General features: G+C 39.9%; 2 protein-coding genes across 4 annotated transcripts; one reads left to right on the plus strand and one right to left on the minus strand.

Annotated features, from left to right (window-relative positions):
- osgep (O-sialoglycoprotein endopeptidase) lies at nt 1-9,525 on the minus strand. 3 transcript variants are annotated; one of them, XM_076875542.1, is made up of 13 exons: nt 8,061-8,192; nt 7,899-7,985; nt 5,365-5,493; nt 5,149-5,268; nt 4,213-4,388; nt 3,971-4,066; nt 3,818-3,867; nt 3,638-3,716; nt 3,470-3,535; nt 2,696-2,786; nt 1,673-1,748; nt 947-1,045; nt 1-714 (listed from the first exon to the last, which is right to left on the minus strand). In XM_076875542.1, exons 3-13 carry the CDS (start codon nt 5,477-5,479, stop codon nt 675-677), a joined length of 1,008 nt encoding a protein of 335 aa, XP_076731657.1. In that variant the 5' UTR covers nt 5,480-5,493; nt 7,899-7,985; nt 8,061-8,192; the 3' UTR covers nt 1-674. The 3 variants fall into 3 exon arrangements, with proteins under 3 accessions (XP_076731657.1, XP_004574018.1, XP_076731656.1); XM_004573961.2 differs by lacking the exons at nt 7,899-7,985; nt 8,061-8,192 and adding an exon at nt 9,399-9,525; XM_076875541.1 differs by lacking the exons at nt 7,899-7,985; nt 8,061-8,192 and adding an exon at nt 9,395-9,525.
- A 183-nt stretch (nt 9,526-9,708) lies between these two features.
- Nucleotides 9,709-13,428, plus strand: apex1 (APEX nuclease (multifunctional DNA repair enzyme) 1). The gene is made up of 5 exons (XM_004573955.3): nt 9,709-9,857; nt 11,417-11,535; nt 11,646-11,809; nt 11,891-12,083; nt 12,462-13,428. Exons 2-5 carry the CDS (start codon nt 11,475-11,477, stop codon nt 12,974-12,976), a joined length of 933 nt encoding a protein of 310 aa, XP_004574012.1. The 5' UTR covers nt 9,709-9,857; nt 11,417-11,474; the 3' UTR covers nt 12,977-13,428.
- The last annotated feature ends 40 nt before the right edge of the window (nt 13,429-13,468 follow it).

Here is a 13,468-nt window from a genome sequence, read left to right on the forward strand (position 1 = left end):
TGGATCTGTTAATCCTCTTTATTTCAATACAAATTGTCATTTACTGCTGGCAACCTCACAGGGTTGAAAATCTCACTTATTTCATGAGAAACTTTCTGTTGTAACTGTACATAAGAGCACAAATGTGCAAGAAATTATACTAGCAAGTTCTGGGAGAGGGCCTCCGCGGGTACATCTCCAGAACCTAAAGTTACAAAGGTGGGAAATTTAAGAAAAGTAAAATTTTTGGTAATACAAAGCTACTCCTTCATACAATCCAACACCGAGCTCTGTGTGTGAGCTGTTTAAATGTTAGTTAGGCACTAAAAATATGAAACCAGCTCCTTTGATATCAAATATCTGTCTGGATAAACCCTTCAAAATGGAAACCTGCAGTCTTCCTGGTTAATAGTCTGCATTTTTTGTTGTTGTTGGCGTGTAAAGGCCTTAACCAGTGAAGCATAGCTCAGGAACTGAACTAATTTACAGTCTGAGCGTTTGAGACATTTTTCATGAAGGACCATGTTACAGCAGTATGTCTCTTGGATGTGTTTGAATAGTTTTTCAAACATGTGATGAGATCAGGTTTTGGATGTACAGAAAAGTATTCATCTGTGGAGCTGCTGTGTTATGTTTGAGGCCCGCTGTACCACGCTAAATGTGTCACAACAGACCACAAAATGATGGTGCTGCAGTCAGTCTCTCCATGTCACCTCCACCTCATCTGTTCTATACCTGCAACAGGAGAGAAACCCATGGTCATTTACTGCAAGCACAGCAATATGAACACAAACACAATACGAATGAATTTTTCCATCCTAGAGTCAGGATTAGCAACTTTTAAACCCAACAGCCACTTTAACTCATACAGACATATAATCGACCTATAATGAGTAAGGAACATAAATGTGATTCTATGGTGGGTTATTACCGTAAATCACAACTGAAAAGGTCTATGAAGCCTTACCTTTGTGTGATCCATGAGTCTTCTAGCTCTGTCACCTGACCAGACCGAAACATCTCCCAGCCGGCCTGAGCGATCATCGCTCCATTGTCAATGCAAAATCTGTGGCAACAAACTGATCTTTGTTATCTGCATCTTTCAGCCAGATCAACATCCTATCACACCAATTGAAAAAGTCACAATGAAGAGCTCCATTGCATGTGTTCACACAAGAACAGCTTCATACATCAGATGTTTTTGTGGCTATGAATGGTACACTTTATAACCAAAAGTATTTGCTCATCTGCCTTCACACACATATGAGATTGAGTGACATCCAACTCTTAATCCACAGGCTTTGCAGTTATAACAGCTTCTGACCTTCTGGTGTGTCTATGGAAATTTTTGACTATGTGGCTCAACAGCCGCTGACCCCATTCTGTGATTATATGTAGCCTACCTCTTTATGTCCGAGTTGCTGTCATTCCCAATCATTTCTACTTTCTTAAAATATCACTAACAGTTGACTGTGGAATCAGCTAGGAAATTTCATGACTGTACGGTACCTGGAATTCACAGAGCTTTGAAAATAACAAACACATTAACTCTTAAAAGTAGGGTGGGTGAGAGTATGCTGTACTCGGTCTTAGGACCAAACTGCTGCTCGTGCGTGTAAAAGTGAAACTAATTCTAGTGAAGTTTCAATGGAAATGAAAGTGAAGGATCTGAGTGTTGGGCAGACTGGGTTACCTTTCATCTGTGGCAAACAGCTTTGCTCCTCTCTCCTTACACATCACTCCCATCATCTCCTGCAGACGCAGATTACCTGTGGTTGGAACATGAGATAAACACATTTCTGAGAGCGTGAACTCATTTCCATTCATAGCAACAGTAAACAGAGAGGAGTTTCAAAAATGGGCTTAGACTTTAAGGGATCCAAGGCATTCCTGGGTGACTGTAACAATAAGTACATAAACAAACAGTAGTTAGAAACAACGAACCTTGGAATCAGTAAGAAGGACTAGATGTTACAGTCCCTGATAAGAATGCATTGCTTTAGATGGAGAGACTCTTGAGGGATGGAAAGGCAGCCCAGAAACTTTGTCAGCAGCACGCATCGTTGTGTGCCTCAACTTTCGGTCTTTTACCCAGGCTAATCTGCCATTTTCCTTCCTTGGTTAGGTTTAGGGATTAGAGATCTGATCTAGCTTATCATTTTAAAATTTGGGACACATCATCAGTAGTGGACCTTGGATTCATCGAGTGATTCGGCCATTATCCTCCTCTGCCCTGTTGGACGTGACCCACCACGTCACGATGCCGAAGAGCGGATTTCGCCTGTAGCACAGATGTGGCTGGGGTCCACTTCCTCCCCGTTGCTAGGGTGGGAGCAGTGCCTCTCACTATGGGGTCGTGGGAGTCCATGAGTGACATCTCAGGCCTCACTTCTGCACATTTAAACTCCTCAACCAGGCTAGGGATAGGCAATGACAGTATCCCATCGCTGTAGAGTATAATAATTAGAATTGCTGAAGTTCATGTAGACAGCTTTACTGCTTGTGGGAAGTCATTTTATTCTGTTGGATTTTACACAGAAGAAAACTGGTGTTCCCGTTTCTTTACAGATAAAATCGAGCCTTACACTCTGATTGCAAAGCATTTCATAACAGTAAAAGTAGCGCACACAAAATGACTGCAAAAACTTAAATGCTTCAGCATATTTGCTTTAATATTTTAGAATAAGCTGCAGCTGATCGTTTCAGATATACTTACAGCCAACGCCCCCGACAATCAGCACTTCCTGGGAGCCACAGTGAGCCATAGCTCTTTCTGTGATCTCCACCAGCATGGAGAACAATGTCTCCTGCAAAGACAGAAGCAATACTAATGGGAAATACTGACATCACTGATGCCAACACACCAATCAGGGCTGCAACAAGTAGTTGATTAACAGAAATTCAAGAGGTAAATATTTTGATAATCCAGTATGCTTTAATCATCTTAAACAATTCAAATAATGTGCTGCTTTCAACTGATCATTTCAGTAATCAAAATGTAATTAATCTATTAGCTAAAACTCTCGTAACTCTCGCTAAAACTAATTGATAAAATAAACTAAAATAAAAAAAGAACAAGCTTTTCAAAAAAGGACTTTATGTTCAAATCAGTGTGTGTGAAAAGCTTGTTCTTTTTTTATTTTAGTTTATTTTATCAATTAAAAAAGTGTGAAACCTCCTCTGTGCCGCTCCTTAAACAAATTGAATCACACTTTTCAGTAAATCACACAATGTACAAAACCTGGTAAACCAGCTGCCAGAAGATGCCAGCTGCTCCTTTTCATTCCAGTTGCACTTGAAATGAGAAGGAGCATTTTTGTTTCAGAATATGTTCTGACAATCTTATAAAGTCAATGAGAAAAACTCCTTTAACGTGTTTTATCAGAGGATAACTACACTGCGACACCAAAGGTAACTGGATCAAATGTTTTCCACGTAACCAAAATATGAACTTTCTGACTTTCGTGTGTATAAAGGCGCTATGCTGTACCTGAAGTGAGAAACACAGGTCTTCTGATGTACACTGACCAGAGCTCAGCATCTTATGAGCAGCGTCCTGTGGAAGGAATATAAATGTAAAGAACGTAAACCAAAAGTAGCCTTGAGATAACTCAATCAATATGACACAACCAACTTTACAGAAGAGCAAAGGACTTACTTCAATGTAGGACAAAATGCCAGAAAAGGACACATCCATGCCCTTTACTGTATATGGCAGCTCCACATACTGACTCCCTCTGGCAATGTGGAGAGAAAGCAAAGTTTAGAATAAACATAAAAAAAATTAAAAGACATAAAGAACACTAAATATTCACAACTATTCAGTGATCTCACTCACTTTTTGGCCATCTGCTCTATGTTGTAGCCTGGACTTGGATCATTGGAAATCTGAGTGTAGAAATCGTTTCATAGATGTATGATTACTTCGATAATCTGTTGCACTAAGTGAAATGCAACTTGATGGTTTCATGTTGAGAAGTATGACACAAACCTTAATAACTCTGGCAAACCTGTCTAAACAGTTGCCGACTGCAATGTCGATGGTCTCCCCAAATATTCGGTACCGCTGCTCTGAATATGCAATAACCTGCACAAAATTCAGGATGAACAAAACTCAAACTGCATTTCTACTTCAAATATACTGCTGTTTAGCTGACAGCTGCTCATCAGAAAATGCAGTGCAGATGTTCTGTGCCAAAAAGCTCTGCATGAGGCTTACAGGGAGGAACCAACCTGTGTATTGCCCCCACTAACATAAAGCACGGTGGGGTTGTTGGCTTTGGTGATAAGTCGTCCCATCTCTATGTGTCCGATACAGTGGTTCACACCGAGCAGCGGCTTTCCCCAAAGCTGTGAAACTGTGCGTGCCACTAGAGCCACCGTCACCAAGGGTGCACCCATACCAGGACCTGAAGGAGAACAACTTATTGGTTTGGTCTTCTACAGACATCAGTCAAGAATCACAGTCCCTTTATTTCAATTCATATCTTAAAGACCTTTTAGTACAATAATATTCCTACAGAGCACTTTGCTCTCAGATTGCAGGCTTAATTTAAGTTCCTAGAGTTTATAAAAATAGAATGGGAGCCAGAGCCTTCAGCTCTCAGACTCCTCAGGGTCTGATTAAACTTACTTTTTGTTATAGTTGATAACTAGGGCTGGATCAGGTGGTTTTGAACCCTCCATTAGTTATGTTCTTAGAGTCTAAAGCTGCTATAGCCCTAAGCTATATTCTCTCTGTCATAGTTTAAAAAAAAAACCCAAGATGTAAGATGTAAGTCAGATAAGCATGTGTTTCTTAAAGCAGGCCTTAATAATTGTCATAGCTGTCAAAGGAAGGACAAATAAGAGAAATTTTGACATGATCCATTTTCTTTATAAACTGTGGAGCTTGACAAATGTTCTTTGGCTTGTTTATTAGGAAAAATCCCCTATCTCTTTAAGCTATCCTTTTTCTGACTGGGAGCTCTTCATTAACGAAGGTCTGAACTTTAATGGCACACAGAAATTAGTGACATTTTTGAGTAACTTACAATATAAAACTAACATTTGTTTGTTAACAAACAATCAACTCTCAGTTATTTAAAGTTCACTATGACCCTTATTTGATGAGAACATGTTTGGATAAATTTTTGACAGACATCTGAAAGTTAAAATCTTTTATATTACCTTTGGTGTATGCCACACAGTCGATGTCTGCAGGTTTTAGCCCCGCTTGCTCCAGCGCCTCCTTCAGGACGGTTAGTATGACAGCACGGTGGTGTCTGGCTGTGTCACTTGGCAGGAACCCTGAGATATAAAAAAAAGCATGCAGTCAACTAACAGATTTTCATATAAGCAGTATGTTGGAGTTATCATTAATATCTTAGAGGAACTCTAACTTACCTTGACCCGGAGGTGTAATGTAAGTCCGTCTGGGGTTGGAAAGCACTTCCCCATCCCTGATTATGCCTATGCCGATCTTATTGGCACTGCCCTCAAATCCAATCACTACAGTCATGGCTGCAGAAAAAACTGTTTCAGAAAGAAGGAAGTCACTGTGTTGTTATAGTGTCTTTTCATTTAAACCCTTCATCTCTCTTGGAAGTCTATTACAGGCAAGAAAAAGGCACAATAAAACAAAATCAGATTATACTGGAAATTTTTGGACTAGACATCCACATATCTAAATATGTCTGGTATGGTAACTGCACCGTATCAGATCGCAATACCCTACAACGGATAGTGAGAAAAGATGAGAAGATCATTGGAACCTCTCTTCCCTCCAGCACAGACACTCATCACACCCACTGCATCCACAAAGCCACCAGCATTGTGGAGGACCCCATGCACCCTTCACACTAGGGCTGAACGATTATGGAAAATAATCTAATTGCGATTTTTTGCCCCAATATTGCGATTGCGATGCGATATGCGATTATTTTTTAAGGTCTTTGTCTTCTGTATTATTAAACAAAGACAAGCAATACATCATATAGTATGGCCAATACTATATTACATTAATTTTAAATTGTTCTTTCCTGGAAGACAGACCTCTGTTATGATGACATGAGGTGATGCATGAATTGATGACTGACATTTTTATTTAACTTCTTCAATCACAACAGTATATTTGAACATACACAATAGTTTATTTTTAGCTTACAAACATCTGAGCATAAAGTGCTGACAAGGAACCCTGGTGTAAACATTAAAATGAAAGTCAGTACAATGTGCAGATTGCAGAAATATACATAAACAAAATCAGTGGCTTTACCACACTCAGTTTTTCGACATCTGTGAACTACTAGACAGTCATTCAATTAAAAAATAATATTAAATAAATAAAACTAATAAATAAAATATACACACATCTTACTGATCTCTGCAGTCAGTAACATTACACATAAAGTGCAAACATAATAGCAATTGTATAAACACACACACAAACACGCCTTTAAAATTTAAAGGCGTGAAATTGGACGGTCTAGTTCTGATTAGCGTCACCGCTGTCTCGGTGGAGTTTAATAAACTCGGCCGTCTGCTTCTTGCTATCTAAAATATAACCAGACACTGGTGTAAATTCTCGACTGTCTCATACTTCTGTTTAATAAGTTTTCTGTTTGACGTTTAGTCAGCTGTGTGAAAACCAAGGAGGAACCCACCCGGGGGATTAATAAAGTTTTATTTTATCTAATCTAATAACTTTAATCTCAGCCAAACCGATTTACTCACGAACAAACAAAACACTGAAAAAAGCCCAACAATAACATTTTTAGGTTGTCTAAGTGACTTATATATCACGTTTAACCCGAGCAGCGAAACTCCGCGGTGATCTGAAAATGATGTGCCGGGAGTTGTGCCGTTCTCGGCCGCATCAGTAACCCTCGAGCTCCCGGCTAGCTGTCGAGCTGGTGGGTAGCAGACGCCTCTGAAAACGTCGAAGCACTTTTGCAAATATGGGATATCTTGATAAACCGAGCAGATATTTGATGTTTACACAACTACTTTCTCGCCTGAAAATATGTTAAAAGTTTATTTTGTGACCCAGAAAGATTAGTATGAGTAATTTTAAAACTTAGTAGCGGCCGCCATTGCTGGAAACTGGAGTTTGGCTGGGCCGCGCTATGAATTCTGGGATATGGTAGTAATTTGGACAGCCTTCGGCGCGTCGCTGTGACGTAATCGGTCTACAAATGCGGCCTCAGGAGGATGCAGCCCATGAATTTGGACATGTCCAGAGTATAATCGCAGCCTTTGCGGTTAGAAAATTGCACTTGATCATGTCGCGATATTATCGCAAATGCGATATATCGTTCAGCCCTACTTCACACACATTCTTTACCCTGCCTGCAGCCTTCTGGCAAGAGGTACCGGAGTATTCGGGCTCTCACTACCAGACTGCAAAAAAGTTTCTTCCCCCAAGCCGTCAGAACACTCATACTGGACTGACACACACACACACACACACACACACGCACACACACACACCTTCATACACATAACTATCTCAAGCACTCATCTGCACAATCTCATACACACACCTTCATACAGCAAGTTACTTTTTGCACAACCCACTGTCATTGTTGCCCTTTTCTATTGCACTGTTGTGTCTGCACTGTCTTGTGTCTGTACCGTGCTGTTCTGTCTGGTGTTGCGGTGCTCATGGTTGAAATAACAATCCGGTTGTTCAGTGATGACGCCACGAATCCTACTTCCGGGTCTAAAGTTGTCTGCGTTTAATATGGCTTTTGTGTTGTTAACATGTTTAATGTTATGTATTTTCTTCTATTTGATCTCAAAAAGCTCCTAAAACAGTCAGTGATCACTGTTGACCTCCCTCGGCTTTTATTACCGCTAATCATTTATTTAAGCTCAGTTTTTAAAACCTTAGGATGTAACTACAGCCCAGCCCATGCAGCAGTATATGAATGACTAACCTCGTATTGTGGATGGATTATCTCAGTTGTTCTCCTGGTTGAAGTTTGGTCCTTTTACAGCATCCTGCCATGCGATTACATTTGTTTCTGACCACCGAGAACACTCACGTTAACTTTTATCAGTGGAAAAAAAGTTAGCTTGTTTATATTATGCTAACATACCTGTGTCGCTAGCGGTCACGTAGCACATCATTATATACCAGCTAGCCCAACTTCAGTAACCCTACAAACGTCACTGCTGTTTAGTTTTCTGTCTTCATTTATGCTGGAAGTGATAACAGAGCTGTACGTTTTAATTTGTTTCCAAAACCCCGCAGTCAGGACATGCTATATTGTATTTAGATAGAAGCTAGCGAGCTAACTCCCTGCTAACTTCTAACTCCGTTAAATGTCATAAATTCCGTTTTCATGGATGCCTGGATGTTAAACTCAATTGTTACGCCTGGTAGAGCAGACACTGATCATTTTATTAAAGATGAAAGACTTTAGACAGTTTTTCAACTCTCAGTAATGCCATAGTGATCGTTTGATATGGACCTGCAGCGGAGTTTAGACCCAGACACGGCTAGTGACGTCAGACTGAACAACCGGATAGAGATTGACAGACCACGTGACTTTCGCGCATTGCTTTGTGGGTACCCGTGGCAACAAAATCAAAACACTGCATCAAGCGCTAGTATTTCCAGCACCGGTAATCATTAATTCTGCGGTTTTAATCCCTACTTGCATTTTATTTGCCCCAAAAACAGTTATGTACAAAACGGAAAAAAATCAAAGGAGTGAAAGGGTCAGACCCATATGAGCATATAAAGTCGAGCTGCCCAACTTTCATCACGCACATATTTATTATTATATGGTCCTAAGCCTCTTGCCCTATGACAGCTGGGATTGGCTCCAGCACTCCCCGCGACCCTGAAAAGGATAAGCGGTAGCGAATGGATGGATGGATGGTCCTAAGCCACTTGACTTGACTTGACCACAACACAAATACAATCAACACCAAAATTCAAGATTCAAATTATTTAGCAGCAAACATTTTTATGCAGATAACATGTTATTGCACGCATTTTTTTAACCCTGATAATACACCTTTAACCTACATATTTCCACATTAAACGTTCGGACAATCAATACGTAAACATAACATACGTTAACAACATAACGTATACATAACACTATTTATACCAATTCCATGTGCAATACTCAACTGTATATACATAACACTATTTATTACATATTACTTACGTCTTGTATATTGTACATTATATATATATATATATATATATATATATATATATATATATATATAACTGTATATGTACAACTGTATAGTGACAATATAGGCATTCTATTCAATTCTATTCTAAAAGAACCAAAGCATAAGCATCCTGATAGCTGTCTAATTAGCTCCTATGCTAACCGCCAGAGAACAGACCGACTTTTTTTTCCAAAAGTAAATTTATGGTGATGCGGTTTTGAAAACAAAATATATTTACCTACTTTTTAAAATTTCCTTCGGTAGGTCACATTAATCTTAATTCATATCGCTTTAACTTTTACGCACGTAAACCTAACTGGCTGGGCTAATTTCTGTAGCTCAGCTCCTCCATAACGAAGCCCAGAGGACCCAAACACTGGTAGGATTGACAGACCATTTTGCCTTAACATTTTCCCTTAACATAAGACAACGTAAAAACAGAGCCTTACTTAACTAACATGCCACGGTAATAAACTGTGTACATTACAGCAGCAAGTACGTATTTATTTTTCAAGAAGACATACAAATGTGGAATTTTTCTCGGTAATTTTCAGGCATGTGTTTAGACAGTCAGTAGTTCAGCAAAGCACGTGGACAGAAGTCTTAGCTGTGCTGTGGCGCGTGTGTTGTGTGTGTGTTTGGGGGGGAGTGCCTGGGAAGCAGCAGTTGTCTGGGCTTTACATCCTGTTGTGAAAGTGCAAGTAAGGTTATTTGCATGTCTTTTCACCGAAACGTGTTTGAAATGAAGACGCTAATTATTCTCAGCGCATTTGCATTCGTTGATAATCAGATAAGCTCGGAGGAAAGCTTGTTAGCTGGCTGCTTATTCTCCATTCATTCTCGGCGTAGGCCGCATGCTTTCTTTGTCAGAGAGAAAAGGCTAGCGGTAGCACAGTCTGCTGTTAGCTAAACTTGTTGTTTAACATGGCAAACTTCCTAATAGCTCATTCTGTTGCTGTTAAATTATATGCATGCATTAATTTTACATCAGCTGGTCGCCAATTTCTACAATGTGTTGAATTTAAAGCACTCAACCAGAGACTTGCACTGAAATAAAAGCTCATCTCGCTTCCGCTTTGTCAGAAAATGTGATTAGGATGTAAATAGTCACATTGAAGTCGGCCATTGTAAGTCTAATTCTCGGCATACAGACAGAGAGAACTAGAAAAACTTACTGTACGTATTTATTGCTCCTCTGCACTGTGTTTATGTTCGCTTATTTTCGTTTTACGTATGTTTATGCGATAGAAGGACTTAATTTTATCCAAATTGTTAACTGTCAAACATAAACATTGATATCAGCAGCATCTGTCCAGTATTAGTTACTTTTATTAATAATACATTTCAGATGTAGTTAAGACGCTCCGCAAGGTTCTGAATGTATCCCTGAGCATCTTTGAATATAATAACATAAGTCAGCAACTGCCGATCATACTGGTGAAATTTCTTCAAGAAGTCTCTGGTGTACCTGCTACCTTTACAGTGTTGAAACCTTTTCCATTTCCTTCTATTGTTTTTTTTCTTTAATTTCCGTTTCTAGTTTGTTGGCCTTAATCATGTTTACAGCTCTGTATTCAGCCAAACAACCTATATAAATGCTCTGCTAAATCAATCTAGTTTTAATTTATTTGAATTAAAACTTGAACTAACGCTGATTTTCTGAATTTGTCTTGATTCAGAAAAGAGCTGGTTGCAATTATCCAGAACACAGGATGATCAAATCAAATCAAAATCAAATCAAATCACTTTTATTGTCACATCACATGTGCAGGTACATTGGTACAGCACATGTGAGTGAAATTCTTGTGTGCAAGCTTCACAAGCAACAGAGTTGTGCAAAATACAATAATGTAAACAAGCAAAATACAAGAATGGCTACATCTGAAACTAATAAATATATGTACAATATATAATAGTATATGCATTTCTGGATGTGTATACTAAATATTTTTCTACGTGTGTGTGTGTGTGTGTGTGTGTGTGTGTGTACACATTTTACAAATTAAATAGAGTAAACAATAAATAAAATATATAAAAATATACAGAGTTGATTGTTTCAGACTGCTGTGGCTTACATTTTAAAACGCTGATTACGTGTACACAAAGACATAAAAGTGGAAACGCAACAAATCCTCAATGTTGAGATTGTTTTCTATTATGTATGAGATTCCTTCCTGTGTGTCCTGCATACTGGTGCAGCATTTGACCTTTGTGCACTGAACAGATGCATTACTTAAATGGTTCTTGTTGTGTTTTTCAGCGGTGCCTGTGGTGTTGTGTGTCTGCGAGGTGTGCTTGCCGTCCGAGTGAGTTCAAGTATGAAGAGGGGCAAGAAGGCAGAAGAGGCAGCTGCGGAAGGAGAAAATGACACAGCCTCTGGTACTACCAGCATGCCCTGATGAACTGAAATGGATTTTTCCTTTACTATAGATAGATTTTCCAACATCATCTATTATCCAACCCTGTGCTATTTGTCTTTCATTTCACAGCTCCTTCAAAGAAAGCAAAGGCAGCCAAGGAACCAGAGGCTCCGATACTGTATGATGACCCTCCTGACAAAATGACCAGCAAAGACGGACGCAACGCAAACATGAAGATCACGTCGTGGAATGTGGATGGGCTGAGGGCCTGGGTTAAAAAGAAGGGCCTGGATGTGAGTTTGCTGTCTGGAGAAGCATTAATTAGCTAGTTTTGAGACTGACTGATACTAACAAGCACATTTGTCTTTTCCCAGTGGGTGCGAGAGGAGGATCCAGACATTTTATGCCTACAGGAGACAAAGTGTGCAGAGAAAGCCCTCCCTGCTGAAATCACCTCAATGCCTGAGTACCCTCACAAGTATTGGGCTGCATCAGGTGACAAGGAGGGTTACAGTGGGGTGGCTATGCTCTGCAAGACTGAACCCATCAAAGTGACCTATGGAATTGGTAAGGGGGAACTTTGTGTTCTGCTTAGTTATTTATGGTGCCTAGAAATGGCAAAAAAACATGTACAGCAACATTTTAAAGATGTGTAATCTTCTATGTTTGAAGTAAATGATTATTTTAAATTATTAGTGGATAACAGCAAATAGGGACTGTTTAGCATGAAGCCCCATTGGTAGTTTAGAAGGTCCTCCCATAATGAGCACATTGTGTGATTACCAGATTCCTGCTCTTGAAAAACTAATGTTTTTGCCTTATCAGTATAAAATTTTAGATGAAACCAACAGAGACATTTTTAGTATGCTTTACCAACACATTAAACCTATACAAACAGTTTAAGTACTGGTGAAGCAACTGACTTAATTTTGACTAATATTCTAGGCAAAGAAGAGCACGATAAGGAGGGCCGTGTCATCACTGCCGAGTTTCCCAGCTTCTACCTGGTGACGGCATATGTGCCAAACGCTAGCAGAGGCCTTGTTCGCCTTGATTACCGCAAAACCTGGGACGTGGACTTCCGGGCGTACCTGAGTGAGCTGGACATGCAGAAGCCCCTGGTGCTGTGTGGAGATCTCAACGTTGCTCACCAGGAGATCGATCTGAAGAACCCCAAGGGGAACAAGAAAAATGCCGGCTTCACCCCCGAGGAGCGCGAAGGCTTCAGCCAGCTACTGGCGGCAGGTTTTGTCGACAGCTTCCGCGAGCTCTACCCCAAGCAGACCAACGCCTACACCTTCTGGACCTACATGATGAATGCCCGCTCAAAGAACGTGGGCTGGAGGCTCGACTACTTTGTGCTGTCATCCTCTCTGTTGCCGGGCTTGTGCGACAGCAAGATCCGCAACAAAGCGATGGGGAGCGACCACTGCCCTATCACTCTGCACATAGCTGTGTAAGTTCACTCTGAGTTCAACAGGCTTTGCATAACCTTCAGTCTGTTCATACGTCTGTTTCAACTTGTATAATCCGGTCACTCTGAGGTGTCTTCTCTATGTGCTGCTCAAACTCACTCTTACAGTAAAATCAGCGTTTCATCTTGGTAGTTTAGGACATACTTTCTTGTACTTTTCCCCCCCTCTCTACATAAAATGTCCTTCCTTCCTGTAACTGAATTCTGTCCCTAAATGAGATCCAAATTTCTTTTGACAATTTTATAACAAATGCAACACTAAATAATCAAAATGTGTAAGCTAATTTTCAGGAACTGCCAGATATTTGTTACTGTGTAAAATGAATCAACTGCTGTTAAAAGAAAATAACGTGTCTTGTTGTAAACATTTTTTTCCCCAAACCTTGGTTAAAGTTTCTGTTGCCACACTTACCAATAAAAGACTGAATTTCTATAGTACCTTGTTACTTTTATTATTTGAGGAATTCAAGCCAAGATG

This window comes from Maylandia zebra, linkage group LG17 (assembly GCF_041146795.1).
Source record: "Maylandia zebra isolate NMK-2024a linkage group LG17, Mzebra_GT3a, whole genome shotgun sequence".
NCBI classification, from domain to species: Eukaryota; Metazoa; Chordata; class Actinopteri; order Cichliformes; family Cichlidae; genus Maylandia; species Maylandia zebra.

What these genes read in the sequence shown, in the direction of transcription:
- osgep (XM_004573961.2), bottom strand. Translation starts at nt 5,479, where the DNA reads ATGACTGTAGTGATTGGATTTGAGGGCAGTGCCAATAAGATCGGCATA. An exon ending in GGTTTGCCAGAGTTATTAAG is followed by an intron (nt 3,868 to 3,970) that starts GTTTGTGTCATA and finishes TTCTACACTCAG; the next exon opens with ATTTCCAATGATCCAAGTCC. An exon ending in ATAGAGCAGATGGCCAAAAA is followed by an intron (nt 3,717 to 3,817) that starts GTGAGTGAGATC and finishes CCACATTGCCAG; the next exon opens with AGGGAGTCAGTATGTGGAGC.
- apex1 (XM_004573955.3), top strand. Translation starts at nt 11,475, where the DNA reads ATGAAGAGGGGCAAGAAGGCAGAAGAGGCAGCTGCGGAAGGAGAAAAT. An exon ending in AGAAAATGACACAGCCTCTG is followed by an intron (nt 11,536 to 11,645) that starts GTACTACCAGCA and finishes TTCATTTCACAG; the next exon opens with CTCCTTCAAAGAAAGCAAAG. An exon ending in CAAAGTGACCTATGGAATTG is followed by an intron (nt 12,084 to 12,461) that starts GTAAGGGGGAAC and finishes CTAATATTCTAG; the next exon opens with GCAAAGAAGAGCACGATAAG.